A 14,163-nucleotide genomic window follows, 5' to 3' on the forward strand; every position below is an offset into this window, starting at 1 on the left:
TATTCCCTCCAGCAGGCTTCTGCTAGTTTCCATCCACCAAATTTTATCCACAAGCCTTAGTTATGAATCAAATTTTTAACCAGGCAGACAAAACTCCACCCACTTCCACATTGTTGTTAAGTAAATTTATTACTTCCAAACCTCAGCTCATCTTGTTTTTTTTCTTAATTTCTATCTTTCTTAAACATTGTGTCATCACCTGAAACTCAATACAAGGCATTGCACTAAATCCTTTTTACTAGAATTCAACAATAATCCAAAACGGATTTCTGATGCCCTAAATTATAATAATACAAATAATGATAATGGTTTCTGATTTTGGGGGGGAAAAAAAACAAGAATTTTTTATAGGAGTTTAGTCAGTATCATCCATTCCATTATTTGACTGTTATTTTGTGTTATTTATCCCCACAAGATTAACAGGTAAAGTTGACATTGGTTGGATTTGGAAAGGATTTCTTCCAATGCTCTAATTAGTACACATTTATGCATTTAATATAAAGATAAGAATGATAATGTAATCCTTTTGAATGTAGAAGGATATCTGACTAGGATCATTTGAAGAACTCCATCATTCTGTACTCTAAGGACATGTACCCTTTCTAATAATTGTTCTCTGTTAGACAGGTTTATGCACTATGGACCCCAAACACTAACTATTTTTTTCACCTTCATATTACTTTCGATAATTTCCCTTGAAAAGAATATCACTTTTTCCATCCTTATCTTTTTTACAAGTAAAACTTTAAAAATACAGATTAGGGATTGACCAAAGAGAAAAGTTCCTATTGTTAGACTTTTCAACCTCATCCACCATGCAACCTCTTTTGCTATAGCTACCAGACAGAGGAAAACTATCTTCTTTACTCAGTTCAATGAGGACGGGGAGCAATCATCATGATCGACTTGACTGACAGATTTGTTGCTGTTTAAAATAAATCTACAAATCAATAATGCCTGGACACTAAACAAGTGCATGTAAAATCAATTTCTTGTACCGTGCACATTTGATGTCACTTCTGAGACTAGATTTTATCTTGGACTAGTAGATCTCTTTGGTAGCATTACCAAGAACTCCAGGAAGTTGCTCATAGTATTCCCATACCAAAATGAATTTTTAAAACAAACTTGCTACCTCGTTCACATCAAAGCTTAGAATATCCCTGAGAATATCAATGTTCTTTCAACTCCACTAATCTCATAGATATTACTAGAGTGTAACACCCATCAATTCCGTTGTCCAGGTTAGGTTTCATCCAGCTTACTTGGGATTATATTAGATAATCAGGCCTTCACTTTTTGTGTGAGTAGTGTGACTGAGTATGATTTCATTGATATATCTAACATGTGTGTCCATTTAAAGGGCTTCCATGGTGACTGGACTGTGGTAAATGTTGAACTTAATATTGCAAGTTAACAGATCTGACACAGCTTTTTCCCAGGTACAATTTGTTCAGCACCACCAACTGACACTTCACATGGTCATCCTGATGTTAGTGGACAATATTTGATCCAGGGTTAATATATTCATTGTAACAATAAAACACACATTGACGCACAGATGCTAGGGCTGGGCATAGACAACCTGAACCTCACAAGTGTAGGAAGGAAGGGTTGCATGAAGTTTTCATAACAGTAGTTCCTTCAGAAGAAAAGAAAATTACAATCTCATTGTAATTAATTATGTATTCATTACTCAAGCACAAAGCCAAACATAATTAGAAAAAGGAATGACTTTATGTGATATTTATGTCTTTCTGAAGTTTGCTAATTGTCTATGTAAAGTGAACTGACTTAAACTGAGAATCAAACCCAGATCATTGACTCACAACACTCTGTAAATATTTATACTAAAAGAACAACTAAGGAAGAATACTCAAGATCACTTTTTGCATGGAAAGCACATAAGAAAGTGGTTACTTCTAGAACCAAGTTGTTATGTCTAATTAAAATTACACCTTCAGTGGCTGAAGTAATATGTTAATGTAAGTAATATTATGTTAATGACTTATTCTGGTCATTAAATTCAGGAGAGACAACCTCATAGAATTAATCAGTTTTTCTTTATTTCACTGAAAGTATAATTCTAATGAATTAAAATTTCTTAGCTACTTACATTAAGGTTTGAGTATCAACATTTACTACAAATTATATCTGTTCATTATAAATAATGAAAGTTAATTTATTTTAGTTTTCAAAGACAAAACATCATAAAGTCAGTAATGTGATGGGTGATAATCCATGTGATAACTAACCACATTTATTCATTTCCTTTTACATTCCTGGTTCAAATCCCACTTGGTTATAATTCCCCTTTCATATTTCTGAAGTTGATAAAACCAGCTCTATTCAACTACTGAGTTCCATTCGATTTCATGAGTCATTGCAGAATGCGTGAATTTATGTTTAAGTTAGAAACTGTTATCATAAATATTGGTAACATTAACAATAATTATAAATATTTGTGTTAGTGACAGATTAAGAGAATCATCAGAACATCAGAAAAAATGTGTTGTGGTATATGTTGTTTCTCTTTGACTTCTGAGTTCAGATCTGGCTGATGTCAAATTTGCTTTGTCAGGGCCAATAAAATAAAATACCAGTCAAATGTAGGGTCCAATTTTACTGATTAACTATTACTTTTGTCGTTCTTTCTACATTATAAATTAGAATTATTGTTGCTGTTGTTTCTATTCCTATAAATATTTCTTAAATTCCAGTTACTCGGAAATATTTTGTGAAAGTAAGAAGTGGAACTCTGGATGTACCTAAGAAATTGTTGTGGAATAAGGAAAATGTTACAGTAGAAGACTGTTCAGCAAAATGCCTTTCTCAAAACAATTGTTTATCATTTGAAATAAATAAAGAAAATAGAAAATGTTACTTATTAAAGGAAACTACAGCTACCTCCAAGAAAATAAAATCAGCCAAAGACAGAGATTACTACCAACGAGTAAAACGTAATTATTCTTTGTTCCTCTTTTTCTGAAATTTGTGATTCTATTTGTACTTCATAATATATAGATCTATATAATTAACCTCGATAGCATTCATAACAACTTGACAAAAGATTTTGTTAAAAACTTTGAAGCACTTGAATAATTTTTCAGTTTGAAGCACAAAGGCTTTATTGTCACAGCTAAGGCAAATGCTTAAAGGCACAAGAGAAGAAAAGCCATTGATAGACTCTTGTGACAGGGGTACAACATGGCAACAAAACAAGAATTCAGTCATTGGAATGCCATGATGGCCATGTGTTACTAGATCACAAGCAAATATGAGTGGCTTTTCAGCAGCATTTTGCTCATGAGTGGCAAGTTGGGTCACGGAATGGATTTCAGTGCCCACCCCAAAACCCTGCTATGATGCACGGCAAGAAAAGTGCTGCATTTTTGAAACAATAGGAACCACATTGATAATTTTTGCCTATAACTCTTCTGAATGCAAATTTCAAGATTCAACCCAACATGTTAGTCAAATTTTGGCACTTGCCCAATTGTCAGATGGGTGATGTGCAAACATGCATGATCACAAACATATCTATCCATGATAACCTCCATTTCATGTGATACATAACAGAAAGGATGGACAATAAAGCTTGTATGGATAGGGCCTTGATCAATTTAGATGAAACAAAAGCTTCTGAAAAGGTTGATAAATAATACCTGACTATTGTCCTCAAAACAGTGAGTTTCACTTCCAATTTTGAAAGTTGGATTACCATAATGTACAACAATACCTGCTCCACTTTCAATTTTCTTTTCAAGTGAAAATTGGAAAGGAGAACTTGGCCAAAGAGAAAGGTGTCTGTTTTCAGCCCTTTCAATCTGGTCTAAAACACAATCTATTTTGCTAAAGCCATCACACTAATAGAGCTTCTTTGATCTTCCTGTTTAAAGGAATATGGTGGGATGATTTTCACAATGGACTCAACTGATAGCTTAGGCTATCTTACATACAACAGCAGGTGTTCAAATCTTAACTCCACAAGCCAGTAATGCACAGGCAAATGACAAATGCATGCAGAACAGTTTCACCCCTTTGCATACAACAAGTTTGGCCAATGTCATTTCCATGGCTGTAGAATTCATCTGGAACTGGCAATTCTCTCCTGGAAGCATTGCTTGGGTAGAGATTTCTGGAAATTATCCATGGAGCACCAGACTAAGAGTCCTCTGGAACAAACCAACCAGTATATTTTCTTTAACACTCAGAGTTTTTTTGACAATGTAGTCATTCTTGCTCTTCACAAATCACTGAAAGAACATCAATATGGAACTTCCAGTAACCATATTTCCTAACTGGAAGCAGACTGTAAGTGCTAGACAGCATTCAGATGCCAAGCACCCTGTCTGTATCTTTCTTTGGTGCAGAAATGCATCTCTGTCAAAGTGATCTGTGAAAACACACATTTGACAAACGATGAAAAGGAATTGCTGGAAATGTTGCAGCTTTTGTGGGTGTCAAGCGCATCTTCAACCATGGCCTGCTTAGTCCACCTTTCAGTGAGTGTTGATATGAAATGGAGCACCTGACTAGTGAAGCACATCACTTCTACAAAAAGTAGATGTTCCACTCCATTCAGAAAATGAGCTGGAGTAGGTGTGAAAGTCATGTGGTAACATATGATGGGGTTGATGTAATTGTTTGCCACTTCTGCCCGACGTTTCAGGCTTAGCATTCTCTCATTTCTGGGAGATACTGGTTACCTTGCTCATCACCTCATCCCAGTTCTTCTCCACCTGGAGCTCTGGTCCAAATCAGGCCCCAAGTAATTTAATCTGCCTGACCATCCATACCCACAAGGCTGTTGAACAGTATGGTCCTGCCTCCCCGGGAACTGAGCTGCACACATTGTGGCATTTTGCCCATCTTGATGTTCTGAGTTCAAATCCTGCTGAAGTCAACTTTTCCTTTCATCCTTTAAGGAGTCAATATAATAAGTACCACCTGAGTAATCAACTAGCCCTCTCCTCACAAAATTTCAAGCTTTGTGCCAACAGTAGAAAGAATCCTAAAGGCAGCAAGCCAGCAGAATCATTAGCATACCAGACATAAAGCTTACTGGCATTTCATCCATCTTTATGTTTTGAATTTGAATTTCCCACACGGTTGACTTTGCCTTTCATCTTTCAGCAGTCACTGAAATGAGTTGCAGTTGAGCACTGGGGTCAAAGAAACTGACTTACATCTCCTCCTCACAAAACTTCACATCTTGTGCCTATAGGAAACGAATCATCATCATCATTACAGCATTATTACTCTTTCTAAGACAAAGAACTGGCAGAATTATTAGCAAACCAAACAAAATGCTTAGTGCATTTCTTCTGGGTTTTACATTCTGGGTTCAAATTCCTTTCAAATTACCTTTGCCTTTCATTATTTTGGATCAATAAAATGGATATCAGTTGATCATTGGAGCCAGTGTAATTGACTGAGCCCCTAACTGAAAAGTTCAGTCCTTGTGCCTATAGTGCAAAGAATCTTTATTTTTAACACTAATATTATGTTGTATATTTAAAACTTTAGATAATTATGTACAAGTACCTTATAACAGAAATTTTTTTTAAATATTCGAAACTCACCTGGTTCATTATTTTCTAAAAGGATAATTCAATATAAAAATACAGTCCATCCATGAAATTATTTTTCTGCATGAGCTGCCCTTCTCAGATTTAATGTAAATTCTAGTACATCATAAGACACACATGGAACCTTGCCTCACTGCTTTAGGTTGTACATAGTACATTTGTACATCCCCTCTTCTGGTGGTGTACTTTTGTTTAAGATTAAATGATCATAAGGATACTTCACATGCTGGTTGACGATCTTTTGCATTATGTTAAGATTCTACAAAAGCACACTGTTAGATAGGAAGGCACAAATGGATTACATGCAACTTAAATTTTGAAGCAAGGTTTCAAATGTGTCTGAAGATGGTCTACATTCACATGAACTATGACTAAGTTGTCATTTTGTGGATCAATTATTTGTTTATAATACAGGTATGTCCAACCCATGCTTGCATGGAAAATGAACATTAAATGATTTCTGTGATGATGATGAGGATCACCATTTAAAACAAATTATGTGACAGATATTATATAGTATCTAATATGTGTGTGTGAATATAAAATGTCTTTTTTGTTTTCTTTCATTCCTTTTTTATCTAGCCGATGATGATGTTTTTACACTTAAAAGGACTACCATACCACTTCACGATACATTTGGTCGGATTAAAAGAGTCACTTTAAAGGAGTGTGAACGTGCTTGCCTTCAAATTCCAGGATGTAAATCATATGAGTATCATGAAAATAAAGAATTCTGTAATCCATCTAATGAAACTCACCTGACTAATGACCTTAAACCTGACAAAGATGGATGGGATATATATATCATGAACCCAGGTCAGTGGAGTGTATTCATTTAATTTTATGTGTGTCTGCATGCATGTACATGTCAGGTTGCCTGCATCTACATTTGCACATATGTATTATATGTATGTTTATAATACACACACACACACACACACACACACATGTACATCAGTTCAAGGGAATCCTGTAGTTTATGGTCAATAGCTTATTAGTATCTAGCATACATATGGCTTGTATAGAACACTCAATGCAAAAATAACAGAAGTCTGCATTTTTAAATGAAGTAAATGATGATTGCCTACTTATAGGTAATTCAGAACCCTTTTTTTAATGCTGATTTCAAATATGTTTTTAGTTTTTTCCTATCACATACATACATTTTACACAAATGGCTGCCAAAGTTATGATTTTTCTTGTCATTCATTCCCAGTTGTGGCAGACTTTTAGATAAAAGTATGATAAAATTAAGAGCACATCACTAGAACAGTAATAAAAAAGATATGAATTGTGTGTAAGCCTACATATTGACTAAATATATTTTTTTAATGCACTTACCATGGCTTTAAAGTAATTTTACTCCTTTTCAAACTTCTTTTACTTTGATTTCCTTCCAACTTTTGGTAGTTACTTGCAGTCTCTCTTTAATGTTCAGCAATAATCTGCCATCATGTTTATATTCCATTCCCCACCCTCTGGTACCTTCACTCCATTTATTTAAACTCCAGGTGAAATCTCTCACCACGATCTTCACTTAGATTGCCAAGGTACTATAGAAAATAGTCAAGGTGTGAGTGCATTTTAACATTTATGTTGCACCTAAGCTTTTTGAAGTTTTGCAACGTGGTATCAACTATGACTTTGTAATTAGAACACTTATTGTTTACCAAAAATTTCGTAACAACACACTTGAAGCTTACCCATGCCTGTTTTTGTGATTCATTCATGGATTTCTCATAATCTGGACCAACAAATATTCTGCTTTAATTTTCTCACTCGTTATATTTGGGAAATTCTTTTTGAGAGATACTGCAAACATGGTCCATATGCAAGCAAAGATTTAATGAACCATTTCATCAAACCCAGTTTGATGTGCAAAGGTGGTAGCAGTACTTTTGTAGGTTCAATCAAGGGCCAGTGCAGAATATTTTTGGATCCAAGTAACAAACGTCTCCTTTGTGGTCAGTTTTTAACCATCCAGTGCTTTTCTATAGCTCTGCTCTCCCATTCACAAAAGAAACATGGCATTTTTGTGTGACCTGCCTGCTGGCCTAAAAGCATGCCTATCGTTTTGAAATCTCCACACACTTGCCAGTGGTATTCTGCATACTTTATATTTAACAAGTTTTTTTACGTTTTCATATGTCTCCTTTAGTTGTACAGAATGTGCTATTGGAATGGATAAATACTTATTTCCATTGTATAGCAAGGCAGCTTTCAAACTCATTTTGGAAGAATCAATGAATAGCCTTTATTCTGTGGGATTGTTCTCAATCTCAAAATAGTTTAGTGGGTTTGGAATATTATAGCAAAACACCACTCATGCATCCTCAGCAAAAAATGGTAACAACTCATGTTCTCTGTGAATCCTTGTCTGGTACCAGATCGAACCCAATATCTAATACATTCCTTCCAGTCATGAGGCCAAACATCCCTGCAAATTTCATTGAATCCATCCAGCAGTTCTTGAGATATCTTGTCCACAGACAAACAAACAAACACGACTGAAAACAATACCTTCACCTTCACTAAGGCAGAGGTCATAATATCGTAGTATACAATATAAAATAACTTTTCTCTTTTCTTCTCTTTTATTTCTTAATCTTTTTTGTATTTTATACCCCTCATAAAAAATTATCTGTGTTTCTTCTTCCATTTTTCTCATTTCATTATTTTTTCTCCCTGCAAAAAATCTATTTCTCTCTATATCCTTACTTAAATTTTTTTCTCATAAATATTTAAATTCCTCTCTGAAGTATGCAAACTATAATTTTTCTGTGAATAATAGAATAGGTACTTTAGTACATTGAAATGCTAAATAATTAATAGTCATTATAATTTTTCTATGAAATACATTCTAAATTACTATTTTAATATGTAATATCGAATTATTTTCCTCTTTTATATCTCAAATCATTTATGTTTACTTTTTTCCCGCCTCAAAAATCTATTTCATCTCTCAATTAGTCTTCAATACCATTAACAGCCCACATTCTAATTAAATGACTACTTTATGTCCGTTATCACTTATAGGTCTATTTTTCAAATACATCATAGTATGTTAGCAAGATTTCATTAAATAATATCTCTCCACATGACTTTGGTGTCCTAATATATTATTGTTTATGTTATTTGAATATTTGAAAATACGGTCATCATCTTACTTATTTCGTTGCTCACTACCAGAAAGTAAACGTCCACTCTGATGATATCCGCCCATAATGTGGGGTTACTTTACATCTAACATTGCTTGAATGGTGATGATCTGAAGCTATTGGCTAGATTGAAACATATGTAGGATGCTTTTATGTAGAATTCTTTTTCTTTTGTTTATTCTGTTCCTTTAAATCTCAAATCTTATATGTATTACTTTTTTTTATTGTGATACAAATAAAATTGACTAAGTATCCACTATATTTCTTCTCAATTTTATATTATATTAACTTTATATATGTATATATATATATATATATATATATATATATATATATATATATATATATATATATATTGGTGCTGTACATGTATATAATGTGAGTATATATATATATATATATACACACACATACATTATATACATCTACATGAATACATATATATATATATATATGGAAATTGAATAAGGAGATGAACTTTCAAGATGTTGTTAAATCATTTTTATCTTGAATTCTTCTACATGTCTTCCAACGGATATACTCCAAAATGTCCAACAGGATAAATTATTGTAAGCAATGCATCAATCTCATCAGGAAGGATATACATAACAAACTCATCAGACAGACATGTTAACAGAAATAGAAAGTCCTATCATATGTAACATATTTATATTCATATGCACACACTTGTAAACACTCAAATATTTGACATGTAAATATAAACATTTTATACCTACTAAAAAACACAAATGTATACAACCCCACCACACATACACATTATATACAGGTACATGCATAGATATATACATACAAGTATATTTGTATGTATGATGTATGTATTTATATCTGAATGCAAATTTCTTCTGTCTGATTCACTCAATACTATTTATTGTAATATTGCCATTTCCACCTAATTCTCATCCTCCTCTTAAGATCCACATAACATTCATATCGGTTTCTCTTTTCAATTCCAGTTTACTCAAATGTTAGCTGTGAAACTCCGAAAGATATTGCTCATACATCAAAGTCCTACAATTCCACCAACTATAGATCTGAGGTGACCTATACTTGTCCAGGGGGAGAAAAGTTCAAGTCAATTTGTGGAAAGGACAACAAATGGACTCCAATGATATCTCTTTGTAAAGGTAACATAAATAGCTCCTCTTTTGTTGTCTCTAGATAATTTTGTTTACTTTCTATAATAAATGTCTTTGTCAGGGGAAAACTGGTTGACTCAATATTAATTTTCTAAGTGTCTGTGGTTGGTATGTGGAAAACATTTCCACAAATTATGCAACATAAATTCTACCCAAGGGCCAGGTAATGCTATGAAATTGGGTGATGTGTTAAGTCTGCCAAACAAAAGCTGGAAGTGTAGAAACTTGTCACAAACAAGCTTCCAACATAGAGTCCATCAACCAGATTTCATGCACAAAGCTTAGTTGTGAAGCAAATTCTTAACCTCAGACAAAACTATGCAGCTGTTAGGTAAACTTCTTACCTCTATAGCTATTCCTTGATAAATCTTGATAGTTTTTTTCTCTTAATTTCTAACTTAACCTTTTGCACCCTTGCTTTCTATTGTCATCCTAATCATTTTACAATATAATTCCATGGGTCCTCATTTCATAAAACTCGGCAGCCCTTTAAAACGACTTCTGAGACACTTGTTATTTTCCAATTCATACCCTTTAATTATATTATTAATAATAATGCTTCTTGATTTATACACAAAGGTAAGTTTTGATGGGAGCTGTTTAGTCAACACCATCAGCCTTATAACTTGATGTAGACATTATGTCATTGACCTCCAACAAGTATGAAAGGCAAAGTGAACTCTGGATTCATTTGAACTGATATCCAAAAGTGCTGAAATACATAATTTAAAGCATTTCTTCCAATTCTCTTATTAGTATACATTGATAATAATGTTGAAGATGATGATGCAAAATTCTTGGGTGTAAATGGATGTCAGTCTAGGGTTAATTGAAGAAACCCCATCATTGAACATTAGGCTCATCTCTCAGGAAAAATGGGGAGTGTGAGGCAATTATTGGGATGGAACTCCCAAGATGAATGTTTACTCCAATTTTTGTAACCTAAACTACAGGTTTATGCACTGTGGTCCCTATCCACTCTTCCTTATCATTCTTATCTGTTTTACAAGTGTTACTTTATGACCAAAATGGAAAGTCCCAGTCATTAGATCTTTCAACCTCATCCACTATTTTTGCTATAGCTACTAGATAGCAAAACTGCCTTTTCTTCACTGTTAAAATAAGTACCAGGGTCGATAAAATCAGTACCATTTGAACACTGGGGTCTATGTAATCAACTTACCTCACTTCTGAACTTGCTGGCCTTGTGCCAAAATTTGAAACCCAATTATTATTCTTGTTGTATTTCATTGGCCTAAATTTTATTCTATGTCTAGATTTTAAGAATCAATTTGTGGAAGTAAATGATTCATTGCTTGATGTACCTGCAAAAAAATTGTGGAAAAAGAAAAACGTTACAGCAGAAGCCTGTGCAAAAAAATGTTTCTCTGATAAAAAGTGTTTATCATTTGAAATAAGCAAAAGAAGTGGAAAATGCTTCTTATCAAAGAACACTGCAGCTACCTCCAACAAATTAAAGGCAGCCAAAACCAGAAATTACTACCAACGAATAAAACGTAATTATCCTTTGTATTTTATTACTGGAACTAGCTGGCCCCATGCCATCAAAAATCACGGCTAATTGTTGTATTTTATATAGATATAAGGTATATAATAATCACATGTACAAAAATTCATATACTTCCTTACTACATGCGCACACATGTACACATATACTCACACAGCACTGAAATGTTATTTGATTTTTGTTTTCAGCATTGAATGTTCATTCACACATACAAACATTCACATTTTGCCATCACTCCTTCCTTCCTTATTCATTTATCACCTCTTTCTTCCTTTCTCATTCATATGTTGTGATGGAGAAAAACACAATATTACAAGAGTATTATTATATCACCATCTCACTTCCATTGCACACACACACTCACACAAATATTCACATACTTCCCTTTTTACATATACACACATAATCACACAGAGTTGAAATGCTGTTTGATTTTTTTCACCCCCCTTCCTTATTCATCTATCACCCCTTCCTTTCTCATTCATATGTTTTGACAGAGAAAGACACAAGAGTATTATTATAGTAGATTATTGTTGTTTTTACTCAGGTTTGGTCCTATTCCTAACAGTATTTATGTGGGTAGCAAGTACCACTTGTAACCTTAGGTATCCACTAGCTTTCAGTAGCCTTTCAAGTCTGGTAACTTTTTTGTACCACCTCGTGTAACTAATAGGCCATTTCAAAATTATACACTACATGCATTATAATATTTACTCTGTGTGTGTGTGTGCATGCAACTGTTTTGAGTGTGGGTATAAAATTTACTCTTTGTTTTCTTTTTTCTTTCTAGCCAAAGATAGAAAAACTGTGCTTCGTAAAGTTAGCATACTTCAGCAAGATATTTTAAAACAGCTTCAGAATGTGAACTTAAAGAAGTGTAATGAAGCTTGCCATCAACATCCAGAATGTAATGCATTTGAGTACAAGAAGAGAGAAATGGTCTGTGATTTGAGTAATGGGACTCATATGACTGATAAACTTAAACCCAATGATGGAAATGGAGATACTTATATCTTTGATAAAAGTGAGTAGAGTATTTTCATTTTATTTTTATGTACATGCTTGTGTGTATCTTACATATTAAAATTGAAAATGTGTGTGTGTGTGTGTGTGTGTATTGGTTTGTCCTCATTTTGCACTAAAATGGCTCGACCGATTTTGTATGTATGTGGATGTATGTGTGTATGTTTATGTATGTATAAGTATGTACGTATTTATATGTGTGTATATCTCTATATATATATATGTTTATATATATATGTATGTATGTATATATATATATAAATTAGAAAAATATATATATATAAATTAGAAAATTTAAATTATACCATTTAGAAAAATTACATATTATAGAAAGATTAAATATTAGATAAAACATATAACAATGATTCAGTAATGTGCAAAATAATAAATAAAACATATATATTTGGTATAAAATGTATAATATATACATTTTATCTATTATTTTGCACATTACTTAATCATTGTTATATGTTTTATCTTATATTTAGTCTTTCTATGATATGTAATTTTTCTAAATGGTATAATTTAATTTTTCATTATTGAATTGATAAAAGGTGGATTTTTTTCTAATTTATATATATATATATATATTATATTTTGTGAAATTTGATTTAGTATTTCTAAATTGAATTTTTCCCTGTAAATTTGGAATAATATTCCTTCATATATATATATATATATATATATATATATATATATATATATATATATACACACACATGTATGTATGTGTCTATATAGGCTGTGCCTTTCCACTGCCAGTATAGTGTATCTGCCTAAAATAACACACATTATGATATTTGGACTTTTACTTATAGGAGTATGACTGATTACTTGTATATATATGAATACCTATATTTCTTTGAGTGTAGGCAACTCCTATATGTATGTAGGTGTATGTATGTGTATGGGTGTATATATGTGTATGCATGTGAATCTGTCTACATTTGTATGTACCTGTGTAAATATGTATATATATATGTATATATATGTGTGTGTGTGTGTGTGTGTGTGTATGTAAAAAATATGTTAGTGTATATGTATTTTTATAAATGTGTGTATGGCTGTCCATGTATATATGTGTGTGTAATATATATGTATGTATGTCTATATATATGTTTTGCATATGTATGTGGACATATATGTATGTATGCATGTAAGTGTCTATATATATATATGCATGCACTTAATTGTATATATAAATATATATTTGTAAATGTATGTATGTGTATTTGTATATGCATATATCTATGTTTGTATATAACTATATAGATGTATGTGTGTGTATATATATGTGGGTATATGTATGTATATATCATAAAATAATATATACCTGAGTGTCCTGTTATGCAAGTTAGAAATCATATAAACTTTTTTTAAATGTCTATATGTATGTATGTATGTATGTATGTATGTATGTATGTATGTATGTATGTATGTATGTATGTATGTATGTATGTATGTATGTATGTATGTGTATGTATGTATGTATGTATGTATGTATGTATGTATGTATGTATGTATGTATGTATGTATGTATGTGCATAGGTGCATATATGCCCATCTGCTTGTATATAAGTATCAAATGAGCAATATCAGATAACAATATCAAGCTGTATTGTCATAAGTCAGTTGTATTTCCCTTGGGTAAATATCAGCAGCATGAAGTGAAGAGACTTACATGTCTGGCCAACTGCATATTTTCC

At 32.5% G+C, this 14,163-nt stretch overlaps 1 protein-coding gene across 1 annotated transcript in view; it reads left to right on the forward strand.

Moving 5' to 3' along the window:
* LOC115215518 overlaps nucleotides 1–14,163 on the forward strand; it is a 530,737-nt gene that overhangs the window by 274,125 nt on the left and 242,449 nt on the right. Inside the window, exons 9-10 of the mRNA XM_029784691.2 lie at nucleotides 9,724–9,894; nucleotides 11,184–11,423. Of these exons, the coding sequence (XP_029640551.2) occupies nucleotides 9,724–9,894; nucleotides 11,184–11,423 (411 nt within the window). The remainder of the gene's footprint in view (nucleotides 1–9,723; nucleotides 9,895–11,183; nucleotides 11,424–14,163) is intronic.

This window comes from Octopus sinensis, linkage group LG9 (genome assembly GCF_006345805.1).
Source record: "Octopus sinensis linkage group LG9, ASM634580v1, whole genome shotgun sequence".
NCBI classification, from domain to species: domain Eukaryota; kingdom Metazoa; phylum Mollusca; class Cephalopoda; order Octopoda; family Octopodidae; genus Octopus; species Octopus sinensis.